The sequence below is a fragment of the Lepisosteus oculatus genome, chromosome 19 (assembly GCF_040954835.1).
Source record: "Lepisosteus oculatus isolate fLepOcu1 chromosome 19, fLepOcu1.hap2, whole genome shotgun sequence".
Taxonomy (NCBI): Eukaryota; Metazoa; Chordata; class Actinopteri; order Semionotiformes; family Lepisosteidae; genus Lepisosteus; species Lepisosteus oculatus.
In genome coordinates, this window is record NC_090714.1 from 16,184,640 (window position 1) to 16,205,790 (window position 21,151).

The window sequence follows — 21,151 nt, forward strand, 5'->3', positions numbered from 1 at the left end:
CTCTTTGGCCTGGGAGACGAGTGAGGAAAACAGCGAGAATCGGGAGCACCTGTTCCTCAGCATGCCTGCTGCTTTTTGCATTTCACTTGCAAAACTACCCGATAATATGAAGAGTCAATACCCAGTGTGCACAGTTCTCATTTTCCACCTCTTCTGTTTAAAATATGCATGAGCTCAGCCCCGTTTCCTGTACCTTAGCAACACAACAAACAACTGATTCATCATCAGAAGAAGCATTGCAATACACAATACTACACAATGTGTCAGAAACCCAGTGACACAGGCGCGGACATCGCATGCTACATCTTCCGTAATTAATACCAAAGACAGAATGGTCACAGACTTGTTTTAATACTGTAAACAGCAGATGCATCATCCAGTGTTGCAACACAATTTGAAATTAAATTCCTGCTGTTTCTCAAAGAAGGCTGCTGAATCTCAGAATAACACCACCTACTACCTACAGTACATCATCATTAATCAGAAGTCAATCAGCTGTTCCCAGCTGTAACTGTAACAGGACACGGTTGGTTTTCTAACGGTAACACACAAGTACCTGAAAACTCACATCCGCAAATCAATCTCTGCTCAAGTTTCATTATTACGGCTTGTTCTGGGTTTGGTTAATCTAGTTAAAGCTATTTTACGAGTTTCTGAAATCCATCCGATGAGACTTTGCATTCTTTGTGCTGCAAGACAAATTTCTGTCTTGTAACAGATGTGAGGCCACCGAGCCTCTCAGTGCCCGCAGCCCTGAAGTACCAGAGCAGGAGTGTGCAGGAGCCTCTCGTGTGTTTGACATGCTTACCGAGTTATTCTTATTCTTTGTCCACGCTCACTGTTCACACACTGGGACTTCTGTAGCACTTCATAGCACGATTCTTAAATCACATATTCACCCTAAAGGGCTGCTGAGCACTATATTGCAAAACTTCATACATCAACAGTATTAACGAGGGCATTATTACAGGGGGCATTACAGTGTCTTTGATCTTCTTGGGTGAAAAAGGAATAATCTCACCACAGAGAAAGAGGGTGGAGGGCAGTGTTGTGCACAATGTCCTAAAGGTGACATGGTTAAGTGAAGCAAGGACCTGGTGTCTTTCAGACTGGTTTTCTGTACAGATCAAAAGTCCCTAAAATCATCACCTCATACAGAGTTAATGTTAAGAATGGTAGCTGTTGATTGCAGTAGGGGGTTGGGTTAATGCAGATAATCTGTAATGTGAATTTCATCGAGAGGGTTTTGTAGCAACCAGGTTCATCCTGCCGTATATTAACTAAGTTAAGCAGCAGTTTAGTTACTGTATTCACAGCAGTGCAGAACATATAAATTGATGTCCTTCATTTTAATTTCCACAGTTGGCCCATCTTTTTTTAAGATCAGTAAGTGCCAGCAGTGGTCTGTCAAGAGTCTATGATGATTGTCCATGAACAGGCCCCTCCTTTGTGAAGACAGCAAGGCCACGTGGCCTTGTGACGTATCGATTTCTAGATGTTGGCGAGACGAGGACAAAGCCTGCAGGATCTCCTCTTCAGTTTCACCTTTGTGGGTGGAACAGCAAGCCCAGTGCAATCCCATCTCACTCTGGTGCTAGCTGATGGCTATAACTGTGAGGCTGCCTGTCCGCTAGACATCTCTGTCATTTAGGTTCAGTAGCGTTGGTTAACATTCGTTGACCTGAGAAATCTCAGCAGGACACAATTTCCACATCCCTCCAGGAAAGTAGGACTGCCTCTCCCCTGCGCATGTCAGCAATGTCCCCTGTGTCATCACCCTTCCAGCCACAGCGCCGCTAGCAGGCTCCAGCATTGGCAGCCAGGGGTCAGCAAAGGGCAGGGATGTGGGCAGGCTGCTGGCATGACATTCGGGGCGCCGGCTGGCAGAGTCATGGCCACCTCAGTCCAGGGGTGACTGGAACAGGGAGATGATGGGGTCCTCGTGGTTGGTGACCACCAGCACGCTGCGGAACTTGTCGAAGAGGGTCTTGAGCTGGGAGCGCCGCATGTTCTCGTTGTACATGATCTCCTCCAGGTGGTGCCGCCCCCGGAAGTAATGCAGCAGCCTGGGGGGTGGGGGGGACGACATCACAAAATTCATACCGCCGCCGTCCCTCAAACCCAGAACCGCCAACCCCCGGACACAAGCTCACCACCAGCCCCGCGGGCGAGACTCCTTCACCAAGATCTCGATTTCACCCGCTCAACTCTACACCCCCCAAAAATCTCCGAGGTTTCTCTTGGATATGCGCTTGACATAAGAAGATCAGGGTGAAGGAACCAGAAGAGCTAAAGAGCAGTACACACCTTCACCGCTAGTCCTGGAAAAAAACCTGGTGCACCTTTGGCGCTGGCACAGGGTGTAGTGAACGTGCACTCACTGTACATTTTCCTACAGGCTGCCTATAGCACCCATATGGAATTCCTCAGCTGTGTACCACTAAAGTAGACGTTTACAGTTTTCCTACAAGAGGGTTTACGGTTAAGAAACACCAGCGGAGGCTTTGACCACTTTCACTCCAGCAACCCATGAGCCTTTGCTCTCCCAATGTCCTGAACCCCAAGAACGTGCCCCGGAGTTAGGAAGCAGGAACCAAGTGACTAACAAACCCCAGGGAAGCGGCGTCAACCTCTCCAACGCTGGAGGTTCAAGCAGACAGGGCTAGTGCATGAGCGACTTGCACCCTGGGCCGGTGGCCGCGGTGTTGGCAGAGCAGCGAGCGGGCCGGGCGGGTTAGCTCTGCAGCGGCCTGTGCGGTCAGAGGGGGCGGGGGCGGGAGCGGCGCACCTGGCGAACATGCGCAGGTCTTCCGGGCTCTGGGCGGCCGGGATGCTGAGGATGACCTGCCGCTCGTGCTCCGTCAGGCTGGCCAGCAAGGTCTCCGTCATCCTCTTGTTGAGGGGGGAGTCCCCCCCCGGGGCCAGCTCGGCGCTGGAGTTGTCCATGCTGGGGCTCGTCAGGGTCATGTCGTCGCTGCTGGCTGGCGGGGTCGGGGGGGGGAGGCAAGCGACAGTCAGCTCTGAGAAACCACAGACCTACACTGGGGTGTCCAGAGAGGCCACGTCAAACTACCGCTGCCTGAAACCCGAATGCCAGGATGTCACCTAACCCAAAAAAAGAAAATGGGCACAGACTTCCACCTCCACACTTGGCTGAGCAGAACAACCGTATCCCCAGAGGAGACCGCCAGGGGTGGGAGTTCACAGCAGGTGCCAAATCATTTTGTTTCCCCTTCTGGGTCAAGAGCAGAGCTGCGGTCGAGGACTCGCTTTGACGTCCGACAGCGAGCTTCCCTTGAACCCCGTAACTCCTGCCAGCTGAGCTATGTTCTTCCACATTGTCCTATTACACTAAATCAGCCACCACCTGTTACCTCAATAACGCCACTGGCCGGAAGAGCTAAGCTCACAGGACAAACGGGCTAGATGGACCAACCGGCCTCTGCTCGTTTGGAACCATTCCCATGTTTCAGAGGGGGGGGTGCACGCGTTTTCACCGGAGCATCGGAGCTCTGAAAAGCCCGTGTGGGGGCGGCGGCGGCGGCAGCAACGTGACGTACTTGGGGAGCCGAAGCTCAGGGCACTGGGGGTGCTGAGACTGCGCCCCCCCACGCGGGCCGCCAGGGGCAGCTCCTCGTCCCGCGGGCGCTGCTCCTCCTCGCTGGGGGGCACCAGCAGGCAGACATAGGTGTGCAGCTGGATCAGGAGACGATGCTGCAGCATCCAGATCACCATCTGGATCAGGTTGGCCTGCCACCAGGGGGGGACACAGCACAGGAGAGTCAGAGAGCGAAGGAGCAGCAAGGATTTGACCTTTAACCTTAATGTGCGCAAACACCACACGGCTTCACCCCGCATCTCTCACAGATCTCTCCTGATGTGGGTTTGTCGCGGGCCAATTCAAGTATTCGAGATCGTCAAGAGGAAACTATGTGGAAACGCATTTAGGACTAAGACCAGGAGGTATCTTGAAGCAAAAGGGTTTTGCGCGGCTGAAATGAGCTACCCGGCCACGCTTTCAAAGCCAACCCCCTGGCTTCTTTCAAGAAATGGCGATGTGAGATGCTCAGATCAATTACCTGGCTTCATCAGTAATTCTGACTCAGTCCTGGGAATTAAGCCCTGCAAAGCTGGACACTAAATCCTAATATGTTAGGGGAGTTATATTCTTTATCATACTGCGCTGCTGACTCATAAAAACTTATTACAATCCACCCCAGCAGACCTAGTCTCGCTACAGCACTGCAGATAAATCACCTCTATGCTCTGAACGTTAGCCAAGCAAAAATATAATAGAAAATAAGACAGCAAGGGTCTCATAACTCTTTCTTCTCTTCTTATACAGATGGTGGAGTAGCTCTAAAAATACTTCCCCGTTTTTCTTTTATTTAGGTCAGAGACAGGACTCTTCCAGAAGGCCCACTGGGAGCTGAACACCTCTCAGATCCTTCCCTTCTGCTGGGTATCTACGGGAGGAGCCACCGCTGTGTCCCTTCCGACCCTGAGCCTAAGAGCTACATCACCATTCTACCACGTCTTGCGCTTTTAGTTCGTCGGTGCGGCCTTACCGCCATCGTGAGGGTCGGATGCAGGAAAATGCGAGGAAAGGGAGTAAGTGAAGAATGAGATCAGAACCGCCTTTGAGTTCTCGGCAATACACAGCTGCAGTATCGATAAATGCTTCCCGCTTGTCTCTAACCACTTGCCAGGCCTGTGGTGTACTTGTACAGAAGCCCCGAGCAGCTGCCGAGTCGACGAAGCTGGGGCGAGACATGGCAGGCAAGCCAAGGCCACTCGCTATCAGAGAGCCAGAATGAAAAAGACACCCCTCTCTGGCCTTGGTCTGACAAGCGCAGATCCGCTTATTAGCTTTGGAAGGCTCTGCTACTCTCACTTCATCTGCTCTTTAATATACAGGCTGGCCCGGGCCGTTTCATTTCACCATATGTGGGTTTTTGTAAAAAAAAAAAAACAGTTGATGAAATGTTTTCTGATTCACTATATTTTTTCAAAGGCAGACACTGGCTTCAAGACACATAAAAATGATGCCATTTAGTGCAAACGCTGGACTTTAAGGTGCTTTGTGAGCGGTACTTCAGTACAGGTTTCGCGATTCGTTTCCCTTCTGTCCTACTGTACGTGTTCAAGGTGGGTCTGAGCAGTGTTGGCGCAGCAGGAATGCCTGTTTCTCAGCACACCTCTGCAGAGAAGATCCGCAATACTCAGATGGACACAGAACAACACACAAAGGACAAACAAAACGTATCCGGCGTCTCCTAAGGATCCAAAAATACCTAGCACAGAAACTGGAAGAAACCTGAAAGCAAGAAGATATTTTGTTTCAAAGCCGTTTTCTAACGCTCTCCAGAGGTGCAAACAATCAGGCCTCTTTCACGCCAACTCTTACGGAGATCGGAAATTTGCCACTTTCAGATTCTTATGACATGAGGGTAATTAAAGATCTGGCTTTGCTTTTCCGGTGGGTGCGTATCCTGACCTCCTCCACCGGAGGGTCCAGAGGGTTCCGGAACTCCGACAGGGACACAGGCAGGGAAAACTTGGCCAGCATGGAGGGCAGGTCGTGGCCCGGAAACTGCTGTGCAAAGTGTTCAGCCAACGGGGAGTAGCTAGGAGAGGAAACACAGGGAGTGTTACTACCGTCTGTCTGTCCGGCAGGCCTCTGACACAACACCAGACACGCCACTCACCCGACTGTTGAACACTGACTTGACACTGCAACTTCACTTCACTACAGTGCAGCCAGCACCTGGATGGGAGACCTCCTGGGAAAGCTGAGGCTGCTGCTGGAAGAGGTGTTAGTGTGGCCAACAGGGGGCGCTCACCCTGCTGCCTGTGTGGGTCCTAATGCCGCATTATAGTGATGGGGACACTATACCGTTCACTGGCTACATTTTCCTCTGGCCTTTTCTGATCCTGGCCTCCTAATAATCCCCATCTCTGAACTGGCTTAATCACTCTGCTCTCCTCCCCACTGAGAGCTGGTGTGTGGGGAGCGGACTGGTGCATCATCCAGGTGGGGCTGCACACTGGTGGTGGTGGAGGGGATCCCCATTACCTGTACAGCGCTTTGAGCGGAGTGTCCAGAAAAGCGCTATATATAAGTGTAAGGATTATTTATATCTATTTATTACTTTGCCATAACTCGACATAAAGAAAGAAAAAAAAGTTATTATTTTAATGGGGGGAATCAGAAAGGCGAGGAAGCGTTCTGAATAAAAACTGATCCGCGACACAAGGAGAAACCCTGACTAACTGGTGCCAGCAGGGGCCCCTGCATGCCTCCCTGCAAGCGGCTGTGGGCAGAGTGGGCGGGAGGGGGGCCAGACCAGTGGCGACAAGGCGAGCACGCTGCCCCGCCCCCTCCCCTCCGCCTGCCCTGTCCTGCGATAGGACAGCCAAGCCACAGGAGGCCAGCGCGGGACACAGCCAGGCCGGCGCAGCAGCTGCCAGCACGCTCCTCTGGCGCTTCGTCCTTCTGTTTGTCTTGAATTAGTTACAGTCGGGACCCGACTCCCTGCTTCCGAGGGGAGCTTTTCTCCTTTCTGCCTCTGCGCACGAACCTCAGTGCTTTTTCCCCTCTGCCTCCATGGGCGCCCAAATCAATGTGCCTTCTAACTAATTCCCTCTTACTGTGGGGTACCAGCCATCCCCAACAACTGTTTTGTTGCTTTGTTTTTTTTCTAAGATAATTAAAATAGCCAAACATGCAAACAGAGACAATAAAGAAAAGGCTTAGAAAGAAGGGGAAAACACTGTCAGTGAATAATCAACATCCTCCAATCCATCCTGCCAGAGGAAAAAAAAATCAATTCTCCTTCTCTGCTGTAACAGAACCGACTCAAGAACAGTACTTTACTTCACCTCTGTTTGCCATTAAATTCAGCTGGGGGAGAGAAGCTCCGCTGACCGAGGCAGCTGGAAAACCTCTGGCTTTGTGCTCTGTCTCGGAGGGGGGAGTGTGTTCACAGCTGATCCTGCCCGAGCTAATAAAAGGTCTGGCTGAGCAAGGAATTCATTACCTCCCAGGAGGGATGGGCGGCTCACTTTGATGCTTCAGCTCCAATACAATACCTTGGACACAATTACTCTGTCCGCAAAAAAGCCTGTCTTGGTGCAGGAACACACGGGTATAGAAAGCCATGGGGGCCTGACTCTGCAATCTGATTTGGTTCATCTGCAGAAGACTGTTTATTCCCCTACGGCTCAGAGTGCAAATCGAGAGCGTGCCAGTAAATGAGCAAGGGAAGTTGGGCTGGAGAACCTCCTGACAGCTGGACAACATCTCTCCCACTGCGATGAAAGAAACCTACAGCGTTACTGTACACTGTAGAGGCTTGCTAATAACGGCTTAATAAGTTTGCACACATGCTTAACTGCGTACGTCTATGTAAAACCCTAATTATTTAGGCAGCAAAGCTTTTCTAACAATGAAACAGACGGCACAAAGCTGCCCTTTGCATACGTGCACTTAGACCCCACCCTGCGCACAGGGTGTAAACAGTAAAGCGTGCCACAGGACAGCCCAGCCATGGGACTAAGACATGCATCTTTCAGCACACCGGAGATGTCCACCGGGTGAGAACCACAAGGGCGTTTGGCAGGGAAAGGAAAAGTGAATCTTTCTTTTTTTTTTTTTGACGCAAACAAGACTTACAGACAAATGTTGGCATGAGGGGAGAGCATGTATACGTTGTTCTCGCACAGGGGGTAGATGATGATGGCCTTGCCCCAGTACACCAGGTGTGCTGCAAGCTGAAACACCTGCAAGAGAGCAGAGAGGAGGACACTGCAGATGTGTAACAAGACACTTCCTGCCAGACTCCATTATTTCCACTGCAGTGGAGGACGCCTTTTGAATGCTAGAACTCGCCAGTCCCACATGTGGGGTGACCAAAAAGGTTTGGAAAGAACCCCAATCCCCCAGGCCCTCTCCCTTGAGCTGATCATCCCACCCACCAGTCGGGACTCAAATCTGAAACAGGCTTCACTTTGTTAAGCTTAGTTTCTATAGAACAGCCCCCTTTCCTGCTCCAGGACACTCTGTGGTGGCTGGTGTGTATCCTGTTGGTCCCAGATGTTGGCGTGAATAATGCACATTTTTCTGTTTTTCCTGTATGACACAGATTCTTATTTCAAAAAGAGAAGAACTTTTGGTGTGACTGGTTAAGAGGAGGGAGAGAAGAAGAAAAATAGATAGATAGTACTTTATTAATCCCGTAGGGAAATTGATGTAAAGAAGACCAGGGCAAAGCTGGACAAAGAGCTGCTTTTAAAAATAAATCCCCACCAGCTAAGTTCCACAGATGACAGTGAAGTGTCTGAACCCAGTGCAAAAACAATTGCCTTACTCACCAGAGAAAAGGGCATTTCTAGTTCAATGTGCTGAATATCTGCACCCCTGATGTTTAAATGCTAGGAATACAATTTGTAACACATGCAGGAAGATGACGTTATTGTTTGCACTATTCCAATTAGTTTTCCTGTGCCATATATAAATTAGTTAAAAGGAAAATTAAGAAATAAAACCAAAATGATACCGTAGAATAGTTAAAGTGCAGTACTTAGTTTCTCCACGAGGTGTCAGTGTTACCCAACCTAAACCAGCCTTACTAAAGAAGTGATAAATCACCACTAAAATCCAGTTTACAAGTGGGAGTCTTATTCAGTACACATACCAAAACATCTCAATTTTTTTTGAATGATTATAAAAGCAAAGGTGCTCTACTACAATTCAAAAATTGGCAAGTCGGGAGATTTAGGCCCCGGGATAAACTAGGAAGTTTAATTAAAGCTTAAAACTACGTCTGCAGAGTTGAAAAAAGAAGGCAAGATCTAAAAATCGCCATGTGCACTCTCTCCAGAAAGCCACACAGAACTGCAGTTAAAGTATCTCTGCAAGTGTAACTGCTGTGAGCAGGTCTCTCCCTTTTCACCATCCAGAATGAGCAGCGAGTTTCACTCGGCCCGAGTTTCCTGTGAAACTCAAGAGTTTCACGGGAAACTACGCGGAGAACAGGAAGCACATCTTTACCCCGAGGGTGGCGGGAGTCTGGAACAAGCCACCCAGCTGTGCTGCTGAAGCCGAGACCCGTGATTATTTACGTACATGTCTGGTTGGGATCCTTCTATCGATCCGCTTCAGTATTATTCACCAATGAAAGGGCTGGAAGGGCGGAATGGTCTCTCCTGTGTGCATCTGTGCTTTTGTTCCGTTCATTTTACAGCCCTCTCAGAACTGGTGTCCTTAGGGACCCAGGGTTTTCTGCACGGATCAGCTCCCCCTTCTCGAGCCTCTGGGAAGAGCAGGGAAGGGACCACAGCAGCGCTGTGTGTGCGTGCGTGCGTGCGTGCGTGCGCGTGTGCGTGTGCGTGTGCGCGTCCGTGCAGGTGTACCTGCAGCAGAGCCAGGTCCGCGTCCTGAGCCAGCTGCTGCAGGTTCTTGACCGCGGAGCAGGTCTTGATGACGCGCACCAGGGCGGGGGAGCAGTCCAGGGGCAGCTGGCTCAGCAGGGCCCTCTCGCTGTCCAGCAGCAGCAGCGCATGGTAGGGGCTGCAGGGACACACAGGGTCACCTGCAGCTCGCACTCCCAACAGACACTGAACTCTCAAATAAGTCATGTAGGAACAGATATACTGGGGGAGGACTGTGGCCCTGCAAGGCTTAAAACAGTTACTTTTACCCAAGAGCCTGATCTTTCCACTTCCCTGGAGACCTTGGTGAAGAGCTAGTAACTAGGTGACAAACAACAGCAGACCCATAGCCAGGGATGAGAGCTGTGCTACACTAAGTCAATTTCTGGGCCTCGGGGTCTCTTTTTTAAGTGCTATTCATTTTGTTCTTAAGCACTTCGGTGTTCCTTCATTTTTTTTACGCTCTGGTTTCATTTAATATAGAATCTGTCATGATAAAATGTGAAAACAGGGGAGCCTCCTTGTAACGTTATAGACCTGTGCTCAATGAAGCTACAGTGACAAAGAATAATTTACTATAATTTGTTTGCTTATGATTGAGAAGGGGTTCCAAACAGTGGGAAAAAAAGTAGGTCTTCTGACCACTAGGGGGCAGTGAAACCTCATTGGTTGCCAGCGCAAGTTTATCTACTGTAAACCTAAAGGCTAAAGGCTGATTAAGCATGTGCAGGAGAGAAGGGAACAGTTTCTTTCAAGACCCTATGTCCTGAGAATCCCAAGACACTTATGCTTTTCATCAGGCACACCTCACCCAGCCAGTCATATCCTTACAATATGAATGAATATCTTATATTGGGAACATGCTGCCCTTATTCAGTTGAAGGACAGCCAAGACAGCACTGAAACTAAAGGGGAGGGTAAAGTTTCCATAGGCTCACCGGATAGCCTTCAGACTTCGCTCCAGGGCCTCGGGGGGAATGTGGTTGCCCCCAACTCTGTGGATCTTGTGAGGCAGGCAGAAACTCACCTCCAGCCAGTTGTTGATGTGCAGTCGAACTGCTCCGGTGGTACAGAGACTGCAAGACACCAGCAAACACCTTGCATTCCTTTCCGATTCTCCTGCAGCTGCTTGCCAGTGTCATAAACAGTCCTAGAAATAATCTTTCGCATGAGTCTAGTATGTTTCACACACACGTTAACAACACTACACACGCCTCCCGTCTTTTATGGGCAAGGAGACTGCTGTTTTAGTGCAAGGACGCCAAAAGTGTAATGAATTATAAAGCAGGTTTGTGTGTGAGCTGGATGTATTACCTCAACTGGTACCAATTTCACCCTTTAAACCAGTTGAAAAGGCTACCCACCTGTCATAAGCCTCCTTTAAGTCTTGGGCCAGCTTGCATTTGGGCAGGATCTGCCAGAAGGGGGACTGCAGGCCTCCGTCTGCTACACACAATGGGATACATGAAGGGAGAATGCAGATGAAGAGGAAGACGAGGCAGTGGCCATACAGTGACAGGGCATGGACAGACGGCGCTCTTTCCTCCTCTCGGCTCTTGAACAGGCTGAAGTGCGAGAGAATCAGAAGCCCAGCCGGGCTGAAAGAAACATCCCCCCCCCCCCACCGCGAGTTCCACGCGCGCGGGTCACAGCAGCCCCGCCCTCGCTCGGCTCGGCACGGGGGGGAGGGGGAGCACGGGGCGCACTCACCCTCCGCCATGGCGGTGGCCTCGTCCTGCAGGGCCAGCATCAGCTTGGCCTCCCGGGTGAGGTACTGGCAGCGGCGCTCCTCGTGCTGCAGTGCGATGGCCACGCGGCGCGACAGGTTGTGCATGCAGCTGATCACCGAGGGGTCGGCGTTGGCCTGCGGGGAGACAGCGGGGGCTCAGCGCTCCACCTTTTCCCTGGACTTCGCAACGTGCAGCTTAACACTCAGCATAGCTGTGGCCACCATCCCCAACACCCAGGCCACAGCTATGCTGACATCCGTCCCTGGCAGGGCTAACCACGGTGCAAGACCACTGTGGAAGCCACTCTGCTTTTTAAATGGTAACGCTGAACGTACAGTGCTCAGTGTGTGCTGCTTTAAAGTTACATCGCTACAGTGAAGGATAGTTTTTCCCGAGACTCCAAAACTCAAATTACAAGGACGAGAACCTGCACCTAACTCACTGCAATTGGAGACTTTCTTATTCATTGCCTACAGAGTCAGCTGAATTCCAGTTCCTATTTCCTTCAGCCGGCTGGAGGACCAGCTCAGGAGACAAGTGCAGAAAGCTGTACAACCCTCTGGTCTGAAGAGAAACTTAAATGGCAAGACGTCACACAGAATTCCGCGTCAGCTTTAAGTATAAACAGAAAGCTCCAATTTAAGAAAGGAATTAAACACTTTGCACATAACATATACTTATGACTACTGTGGTGAGTATTTGCACAAACATAGCAAAAATATAAGGGGCTTGTATCGCAGAATCCAAATTAAATATGGATTCCCTTGTAAAGTGGAATCAAAATGTTATTAAAAACTAGAGATCAGTTTGCAGAATTTACAATAACACAAATTTCCAGATGCCTGTGTTCATTTTTAAACAGCATTACCTTTATGAAATAATTGCACAGAATTAAGGTCATGTCATGCTGGGCAGCTTATGGGCGGTAGTGAACGCCTGTTTTTTTGCTGACTACACCTTGTGAAGATAAACCTAACAGACACTGAGGCAGATAGGCACCCCTGTCTTATAAACTGTGACTCAGCACTTTGTGAAAATGAGTCCTTTTGCTGAGTCACTTAAAAATACATCATAGCCTAGGGCAGGGCAGGCTGCAGAGGCTGATTACCATGATGTGCAGCCTGCGCGCCTGCCCAGCCCAGTGCATGCACAGGAGAGATGACCTGTCCCATTGCTTATCACAGCAGGCGGGAGCTGCCCCCTCCCTGTTCCATGCCCTGACCCTGCACGCTGACGACCGGGCGGGGGGGGGGCACCTAGTCTCTCGCTGTCTGCTAAAAGTCCCCTTCCATAAAGTCATTTCCTTCATTCCCAATGCAAAAAAACCCCCCAAAAACTCAATGATCTTCGGCATAAATCTATAAAAACAAGCACCTGCAAATATAATTTCTTCAGTTGCTTTTCATTTTGCTGTTAGAAAGGACAGGTACATTTTGTTTTATAATAGCATGCTTGCTTAGGTCAGGTGTCAAGTCCTTTATTTCCTTGACTTGCCATTTATACTGGTCCAGTCATCCAGCAATCAGAATGCCAGCAAGTGTCGTCTGTGTCGAAGAGGCCCAACATTAACTGTGTTATAGACAGCAGACATCTTCATGCCACAACCGTCATACAGAAAAACAATTTTAAAATACAGCTGTATTATTAAAATACCCAGTTCTTTTAAATAACAATAAAAAATCCCTCTTACATCTGAACTGCATTAAGAGGAAGCAAAAGAAAGGAAACATGAAACACTGAGAAAAGACAAACAAACACCTTTCTAAAATACAGTAAAAGCACACAAATCGTACGGATGAAATACCACAAAAAAAACAGTTTGTGCAGCAATGTGCAGGTGTCTTTAAACATGTGGGCCGCTCATTCTTTAGGGCAAGCTATCATACAGCGTGTTCCAGGCTGGGCTCACTCTTCGGGTGCCCATTCCTGAACCGTTCCAGCTCCAGTTCCCTGCCAAGCACAAGCTCGGCTGGAAAAGGACTCGACAAAGTACGGAGGTGGAGTGGGAACAGAGAAAGGACGTCTTAGGGCACCATACTATAAAAACGGGAACTGTCAACAGGACAGGAGCTCGTGCCCTGGGATGTATAGATGGGCAGAGCGGTGGCACTGTGGCTGAGGACCTGCGCCTGTGGCTGGAAGGTTTGCCGGTTCAAATCCCGCGGCCAGCAGAGGAATCCTACTCCGCTGGGCCCCTGAGCAAGGCCCTTCACCCCAGCTGCTCCAGGGGCGCCGTATAAATGTCTGACCCTGCGCTCTGACCCCCAGCTTTTCTCCCTGTCTGTGTGTCTCATGGAGACATGAGAGCAAGCTGGGGTATGCGAAAAGAAAAAGTCCTAATGCAAGAAATTGTATAGGGCCAATAAAGTGATCTTATCCCATCTTAGAGAATTAAACACATTTCCTACCCGCAGAGCAAAGACGACATTGAAGAGAATCATAGTGGGAATCTCCCTCTTGGGCGAAGGGTCCGTTTTCGACACCTGGACAGAGAAGAAAACACACGGGCTGATCTGCAGAGTCACAATACAAACATGGGGAAACGTACACGGCTAGCATTCCTCACAACTGTGAATCAACCACTGTTAAATGCTACAAGCTGCTCTTTAGAACACAGTCTAATACTTTACACAAAAACAAGTGTTGCACTTGAAATTAAAAATTCAAGTGAATGTTATTTTGGGGCACATCATGTTCAAGCTATGGACTATACAGTGACAATGGGCAGCAGGAAATAGCAGTTCATATTAATTAAAAAACAAACATGATTGTATTATTCATTAACTGCCTAAAATACGAGTAACCTAAATGTTCCTCTGGAAGGGGGAAGAAATCAATAGAAAAATAAAAAATAAACTTGAAGCACAAAGCCACACACCGCGGTCATCAAGTATGTGAAAAACAAGGTACTACAGCATCCAGAAGCAAGTAATTACAGACTTGCAGTTCTGTTCGGTATCTATCCAGCCCCTGTGGATTGATTCACTTTGGGAATGTGGTTTCAAGGAAGACTGTAGAGAACAACAGTCCTGTGGGTGCATAGCTAGAAACACCACCGCAGGAAAAAAATGCAGAGATCTGTCTCTGCCCACCATACAGTCTGGCTTGTGTGCTTGGAGAGGGAACGATAATCTTACAGTTAACCACTGACTGAGAAGACAAAACAAACGCCGCCACTAGGTGGAGCTACAGACCTTTGCACAGAAAAGAGCAACAGACCCCACAATACAAAGGATGTTGGGAGCACTGAAGTGCAGGCTATGGCAACTGCCCTGGTTATTATGCAATTGAAAGTTTTCGGATAACAATCACATTCATGTGTGAGCGACAAGCGACAAGGCACTGAGCAGCAGTGCTGGCACTAGGGCCCTGGGGACAGAGAGCCTCACCTGGAGAGTGTGGGTGTGCTGGAGGAGAGTGGGGTGCCCCACGAAGCGCACGTTGTCAATTTTCAGCTCAAACTTCTTCCCGCACATGTCGGACTTGGTGGCCAGGATTGTGGCCAGGATGATGTCGGAAAACCTTTCGGGGGAAAACAGGATGAGGCAGGGAAGCCGTAAGGCTATCAATCCAGGGAAAGGGGGGGGGGGGGAGGGCGGGATTGAGGAGGGAAACATTTTATTCTGGACCTTCAAATTAAGCACTTCGTCTCCGTTTTGCAGAAAGGTTAGAACTGAATTGCATTCCGATCATTTTCATACGACAGGCGTTGGAATGGATGTGTTCTCAAGGAGAAGATGGTGTCAGAGGCAGGTGTGCCGAAGAAGGAAAGCGTCAGGCACGTGTCTGTTTGGATAGCGCATGCTGCAGACTTCAATTAGAAACACAATGACACAGGGAATCAGCACACCCGTGATCAACAGTGTGAGAAGCCATTGGCCTCCTGACACCTTCACCGCGATTTTGAAAGCGTTTTTTCTCTGTGGGGGGGGGGGAAAAGAATGAGGAAAGAAAAGTGTCTGTATGCAGGAGCACTGACAAAACACAAGAACAAAATCAACATCTGTAACGTGCAGGGCAGTCCAGATCACCGTCCTCGGTGGTGTTATCAATGTACAGACAGCTGTTTCACAGACAGACGTTGGTGTCCCACTGCAGGACTTCATCAATTAGCTCAAGTGACTGATTAGCAATTTCTCATTTACACTGACGAATCAAAACTAGTCAGGAAGCTGGGCACCAACAGCAGAACTGATGGCCTGTTGTGACTTACAAAGTAAATGATTACAATTTACTGCCAATATGCGATTAAACACGCAGCTGTGCTTTTAAAACACTCAATACTGTAAAGCTACAGTGTTAAAGTATATGTCATGTGTAATAATGTAAAGTTTAAAGCCAAGTTGCTTGAGTAAATAGTGAAAACCACTGCTCAGCAACATGTGTTTTTGCTTTGCAGCATTATCACACTAAAGTGCGGTACTTTCTGTGTTCTGTGGGGTTGGAGAGGGGAGCTGTATCAGCCTGTGTTGGCTGCAAAGGAACATGTAGAGGTTAGCTCCACAGCCTAAACGTTTGCTCTCCCTACTTTTCAGAGCTGAATTAGCCATTACTCGTTCTTCTGTGTTCTGTTTTTGACATCAGACGTCTCCTCCTCGGTGGCAAAACACTTACAGTTTGTCTGCTCAACCCTCTCACCTGCAACTGCGTAGAGACACGGAGTAACGGCATTACCACCACTGACACTGACACCTGCTGTGTTCAAATCCAATCATTTCACACCAGCAAATCAGATCGAGCATATTTCTACCTACAGTACACTGTCAATGGATGTATATGCATACAGACACAACAGTTAGGGAAAGTAAAAGGTTACAGGGGTGTTCTAGACAGAGGAGAGTGGTTTAGAAGTATTAAGTCTTACCCTGCTACCAACTGTTCATCAGTTAGTGGAGTTTGCTCTCTGAAATGGGAATAGGCATAAAAACCAAAAAGCAAGAGGCAAACAAAAAGAAAGAAAATGCAGCAAACAATCTAAACACAGTGAACGACAGGATAATAAAAAAAAACAAAATCAGCATTACAATGACATAAGAATGACTTAAAAGCAACCAGAGCTTGGAGACAGCTCCTTTTAAAAACATATTAAAAAAACCATACTGCATCGATGACAACCGTAAAGACTCGTGCCACATGAAGGGCTGGCGAATGTGATTTTGGAACTTTTCTCTTTGATTTGCTAATGGCGTGAAATCTGTCCGTCCTGTAATTTCAGCTGCTGTTAACAGCTCAGACACTGGAAACAGGCAGGTGTGGAGGTAACCAAGGCGACGGGTGCCAAGCAGACTGCTGGGAAGGCCAGAGGAGCTCAGCCCACCAGAGGCAGGTGTCAAGGAAGCTGCCAGAGGAACAGGCTGTACAGACAGGCAGCAGGACTGAGCCTCTACCCTCACAGGACAAGTGAAGGGGAATCTCCACAGAAGCCAGTCTTCAACATTTCCAAGGGGGATATCCACAGAATGTTTGAAGACTCCTTTGCTTAAGCACACACTTCTCTATGGAAGTGTAACTGCTGTTTTCCGAGGATACAGGAGCTAAATTAGAGTCTGTCAACCTTTATTGTGTGCACCAAATCAAAACAATGGACTGTTGTCTCCCCTCTGAGGACACGTTAATGAAACAAACGGGACAGATAACACAAATAGTAACTGGGGAAAAAAAAGGAATGGTGTGCAAAATGGCAGTTTTTAAGTCACTCTTAAATAAAAACACAAAAATTAAACACCAAAACCAGACAAACATCTCTCATTGCAATATAAGCAGAAAGCTTAAAAGGTAAATATATGTATTGCTTGGATATACATATATTTGGTGTATTTCATGGCAAATGTTTAAACCGCTGAGCACTGAAAAAAGTTTAAAACAAAGAAAGTGTCTGATGGAATCAATATATATTTGAATTTAAACAACAGCTACTCAATCTAAAAGATGTGCCGAAGTTTGGCCAAACATCAATATACCAGCTTCATAGTTCACAATCTTGTCAGGTTTGTTATAATGTCATTTTATCAAAATGCTGAAATGCTGCCCTTCAGCCCAGACTAAACTGGGCTCTCGTGACAGATGTGACAGTATTCCTGAACTGAGAGTATTACTGGGCAGGAGCAGCCTGAGTTGGCACACAAAGACACACGCAGCGCAGCACAGACGCAGACCAGACCGTCCGTTCCAGGCTCTAAAACCATCACCTGCATCTACTCCCAGCTCAGAGGGATCGTAAAAAAAAGTGTTTTTTTATCCACTACAAAGCAATGGGTTTGAAATTCAAGACTGGAGCCCAGCTTATGGTTTAGGTTTCATCTATCCATCCTTCCATCTTCTGTTTTACCAGTAGAGGGAGGCGGAGCAGCCACCGCCTATCCCAGCAAGCACCAGGCCCGAGGCTGTCCACACTGCAGGCCGAGATTTAATACAGAGCAGGAAACAGAGGTATCACGAGATACCTCGAGAGAGGCACCGTGAAGCAGCTCAGTTCTTGCAACAGGCGCCAGACCACTAACCTTCAACCTGAAAAACCTGAGATGAAATATCCTGTGGTGCCTCGGTGAAATAAAAAAAAATAACTTGGCACTACTCATTTTTTTTAAGTGGGTACGGCTTCAGAGAAAAAAAAAATCCCTGCAAAAAAAATGCTCAGAGGCCTCTTCAAAAAAGAAGGCAGCCTTGCAAATCTCGCGCAAACCTGTTTCACGCAGGAGAACCAGCAGTTACAACAGGGTGGAGCCATGCTCTTTCTGTGGGCATTCTGCCCAACTTATTCACAGGTTATGAATTTGGCAGCTCATTCGCAAAATGGGAACATTAGAGGCTAAATTACATTTTAATATTGCGTTTACTGTATGAAAGGAAATTACAGAGTGAAACATCCGGAGGTGCAGTGAATTGATCCCCATTTGATCAGTGTGATGGGTAACAAAACTACTGCTATCCTGCTGAGTGAGGCTGCCATTGGGCTGAAGCCATTGCAATCATTTTTTTTTTCCTAGAATGGATGTGTTAATGTACTATGTACCATTCTTCTGGAAAAAAGAAGGGCTCTTATTTCCCACATCTTACACACATCATAAGTTTAAAAGCATATGTTTTAAGGGTGCTTTTGACACCTCTGAAAGCCAGAATGAAATATACACAGCAACTCTTCAGCTAAATCTGGGACAACTGGAGTATGATCAAGTTCAATACAGCCCCTAATAAGGATATTCAGTACATTCTGACATGTTACCTGTTCTGTATCTCATGTAATTATCTTTTTCACAATTGTATTTTGGAATTTCAGTGACTGTTTGGCCACTGTTTAACAAATAAATAAAGCTGCGTGTGTTTATTCAGAAACGAATCATGTCTGACATCATTGTGACACTCATGAACAGTGCTTGCTTGCAGTACCTTGAATCTCCATCCTGGTCTTCAGGGAGGTCAGCCACAGTGTTCAGAGCATATGGGTTTCGCTGCTTATCTTAAAGGGATAAAGATAAGACAGTGTTAAAACTGAATAATTCCAATAACCCCCAACTGTAAAATGTCTTGGAGGGTTATGCAGTAGATGTAGTGGGGTCTGCTGCCTCTCAACTCTTGCAGTCCAGGGCCCAGAGACACGTCCCCGTGCGTGCCGGGTGAGGGGTAGGTGTCCAAGCAGGGTGCTTCTGGGATAGACTCCAGATTGCTGTGACTCTTGCCAGCACAAAGCAGCTCTCCGATGATGTACTGTAACTAGCTTGGCAGCTCAAACACAAAACAAGCGTTTGTGTCTTCTGGATTGAATGCATTCTTAGCAACATGGATCACTTATCAGACTGCTACTCTGCTTCACTGTGACTTCAGCCACCAACATTACTTTCATTTACGGTCCCTTCACTCCTGTTCATACTAGCTGTGCTCACAAGGTATCTTGATCAACACCTTCTGGAGCATGACTGTGATCATTATATTGCAGGGCAGTTGCCAGCAAAGCTCACTTACTTGTTTGAGAAGATCTGCTCTCCGCGGCTTTTTGAAAGGGGTATCGGAACAGGAGTTTATTGCCCCGACTGCCAGAGCTCACCAGTATGACACTGATGGGGCTGGTCTTCTCGCTGCTTTTGGCCAGGGTCGTTTCCGACTGCGTGTACATGCTGTAATCTTCTTCAATTCGTTAATCCGCCGACGCAGTTTAAAGAAAGGAAATCTCGTATAAAAACCTGTCGTTCCTCCCACAAGCAGAGACCGCTTGTGACCATTTCCTCCGGCTTTCGTTTTCACTGGACTAAATACCTGCTGCACATTATCAACGCTAAAAAATAAGAAAGCGAGGAAAATAATCATAAACACTGAGAGTGCAAATCAAATTCTCGCGGATTCAAATGTTCTGTACTTATCATTTAACTCGTCATCATCACTCTATTAAAAAAAAGGGTCTAACTACAGTCCCAATTGTTTTAGTTACGTACATAATTTATTTACAATTTACACCTTACAAAAAGCCTGGCAGCCTCCACTTATTTTGTGTAACATTGATAAGGAACCGGCTGTATACAAAGCTCCTGCGTATAAATGGTTCCGTTTGAAAATGTTTTATAATAAAGGAACCTACGAACCTAAGAAAATTTACACATGATGATTCTGTCGATCTGTATTTTCCTCCAAGCACCAGTAACTATTTAAATGGATGCCAGGGCATTGCTTGTATAAAACTCTTTTCTAAAAGCATCTTCTTATTTTCAGTTTCAAACGCAATTCCTCTCAATTTCAACGGTTTCCAAGTGACCTTGTTTGACTTTGTATACTGAAGCAGCCAGTTTAGGGTTTTCACCTGGCAATATCATTTCCCGGACACATTCAACACAAAAGATGTTTTGAAAATTGCCCCGAAAGTGAGTTAATATGTTAATTGAAATCGTATTTTTAATACATTCATATTGTTGCTAATTTGCCATGTGAGAGTTGACATGAGTCTTACATGATTTTTTAAAGAATATAAAAAAAACATCTTTAATATTGTTTTAGTTTCCAAAGAAAAATGACCAGGCACATTTGACACGTATAGGAATGCCCTTCACTTATATGCTAAAGGATATAAATCTTTATCGTCTTGATCAGAGAAAACTATCAGGGGATCAGATTAACATATTTCCAATCTTGATGGAATGGACAAAGAACATAGGTTGACACTAAGCCAAAGTACATTGGAAACTGAGAATAGGAAGCACTTCTTTACACAAAGTGTTGTAGGAGGCAGGAACGGCTGGCACTTTGTTGAAGTCAATACTCTGGTTTTCTCAAGAAATGACTAGAGGGCATTTTCAGATCAATCATCTTCTAGCAATTAGACTATGTTGAATGGCTTGTTGTCATTTGTAGCCTTTCTTTAAGTCTTGTGCTTTGTGCAATTGGCCAGATGAATGTAGTTCTTACAATGACAAAAATCCCTTGCAGGTTTATTGTAAAAAGATACATATTGTCCATTATAGATTTTGGAATTAAATAGCAGAAAGTGCTCCATTTCGTCCTTAATCTAATCCTTAATCCAGTGTGATTACACCGGATCCTATACAAATCTGCAAAACTGTGGGCACTTCAATAGTCTTCTGAAACCCTTTTCTTGTGAATTCAGTATATAGTGTTAGACAGCCTTTTATTATTTCACATAGTGTCATCAGTTAAGCAAATACAAAATAAACCTTTAGAATAGGTCTAGAGAGCCCACTGTTATATAAATGTTTATTCTTTTTAAGCCTAAATATCTCTACCTACCTCATGAAGAATTTAATGCCTGAAGTTGTTGCTTACACAAAAATATTATATTAGCTCTTTATGAATGGCACTTCATAAACTTTAACTGTCTTCAAATCCTTTTAGCTCCTCAGACTGACCTCCTTTATTCTAGCCTGGGGGTGACTTAATATACATTTCCCTGTAGTTGTGATCATAGAGTTTGTCATGAATTGACGGCATAATATTTACACTTCTATTCACGTTCCATATGGTTTATAGGTTATTTTATTTTTAACGAA

General features: G+C 47.0%; 1 protein-coding gene across 3 annotated transcripts; it reads right to left on the minus strand.

The window, feature by feature from the left end:
- Positions 1-329: 329 nt before the first annotated feature.
- On the minus strand, positions 330-19,655 carry nprl3 (NPR3-like, GATOR1 complex subunit). 3 transcript variants are annotated; one of them, XM_015360380.2, is made up of 14 exons: positions 19,122-19,655; positions 18,549-18,618; positions 16,027-16,065; positions 14,552-14,684; positions 13,571-13,645; positions 11,143-11,296; positions 10,797-10,875; positions 10,371-10,508; positions 9,415-9,571; positions 7,676-7,782; positions 5,498-5,627; positions 3,561-3,750; positions 2,789-2,981; positions 330-2,066 (listed from the first exon to the last, which is right to left on the minus strand). In XM_015360380.2, exons 1-14 carry the CDS (start codon positions 19,270-19,272, stop codon positions 1,901-1,903), a joined length of 1,782 nt encoding a protein of 593 aa, XP_015215866.1. In that variant the 5' UTR covers positions 19,273-19,655; the 3' UTR covers positions 330-1,900. The 3 variants fall into 3 exon arrangements, with proteins under 3 accessions (XP_015215866.1, XP_015215865.1, XP_006637255.1); XM_015360379.2 differs by having other exon boundaries at positions 10,797-10,878; positions 19,122-19,654; XM_006637192.3 differs by lacking the exon at positions 16,027-16,065 and having other exon boundaries at positions 10,797-10,878; positions 19,122-19,654.
- Positions 19,656-21,151: the final 1,496 nt, after the last annotated feature.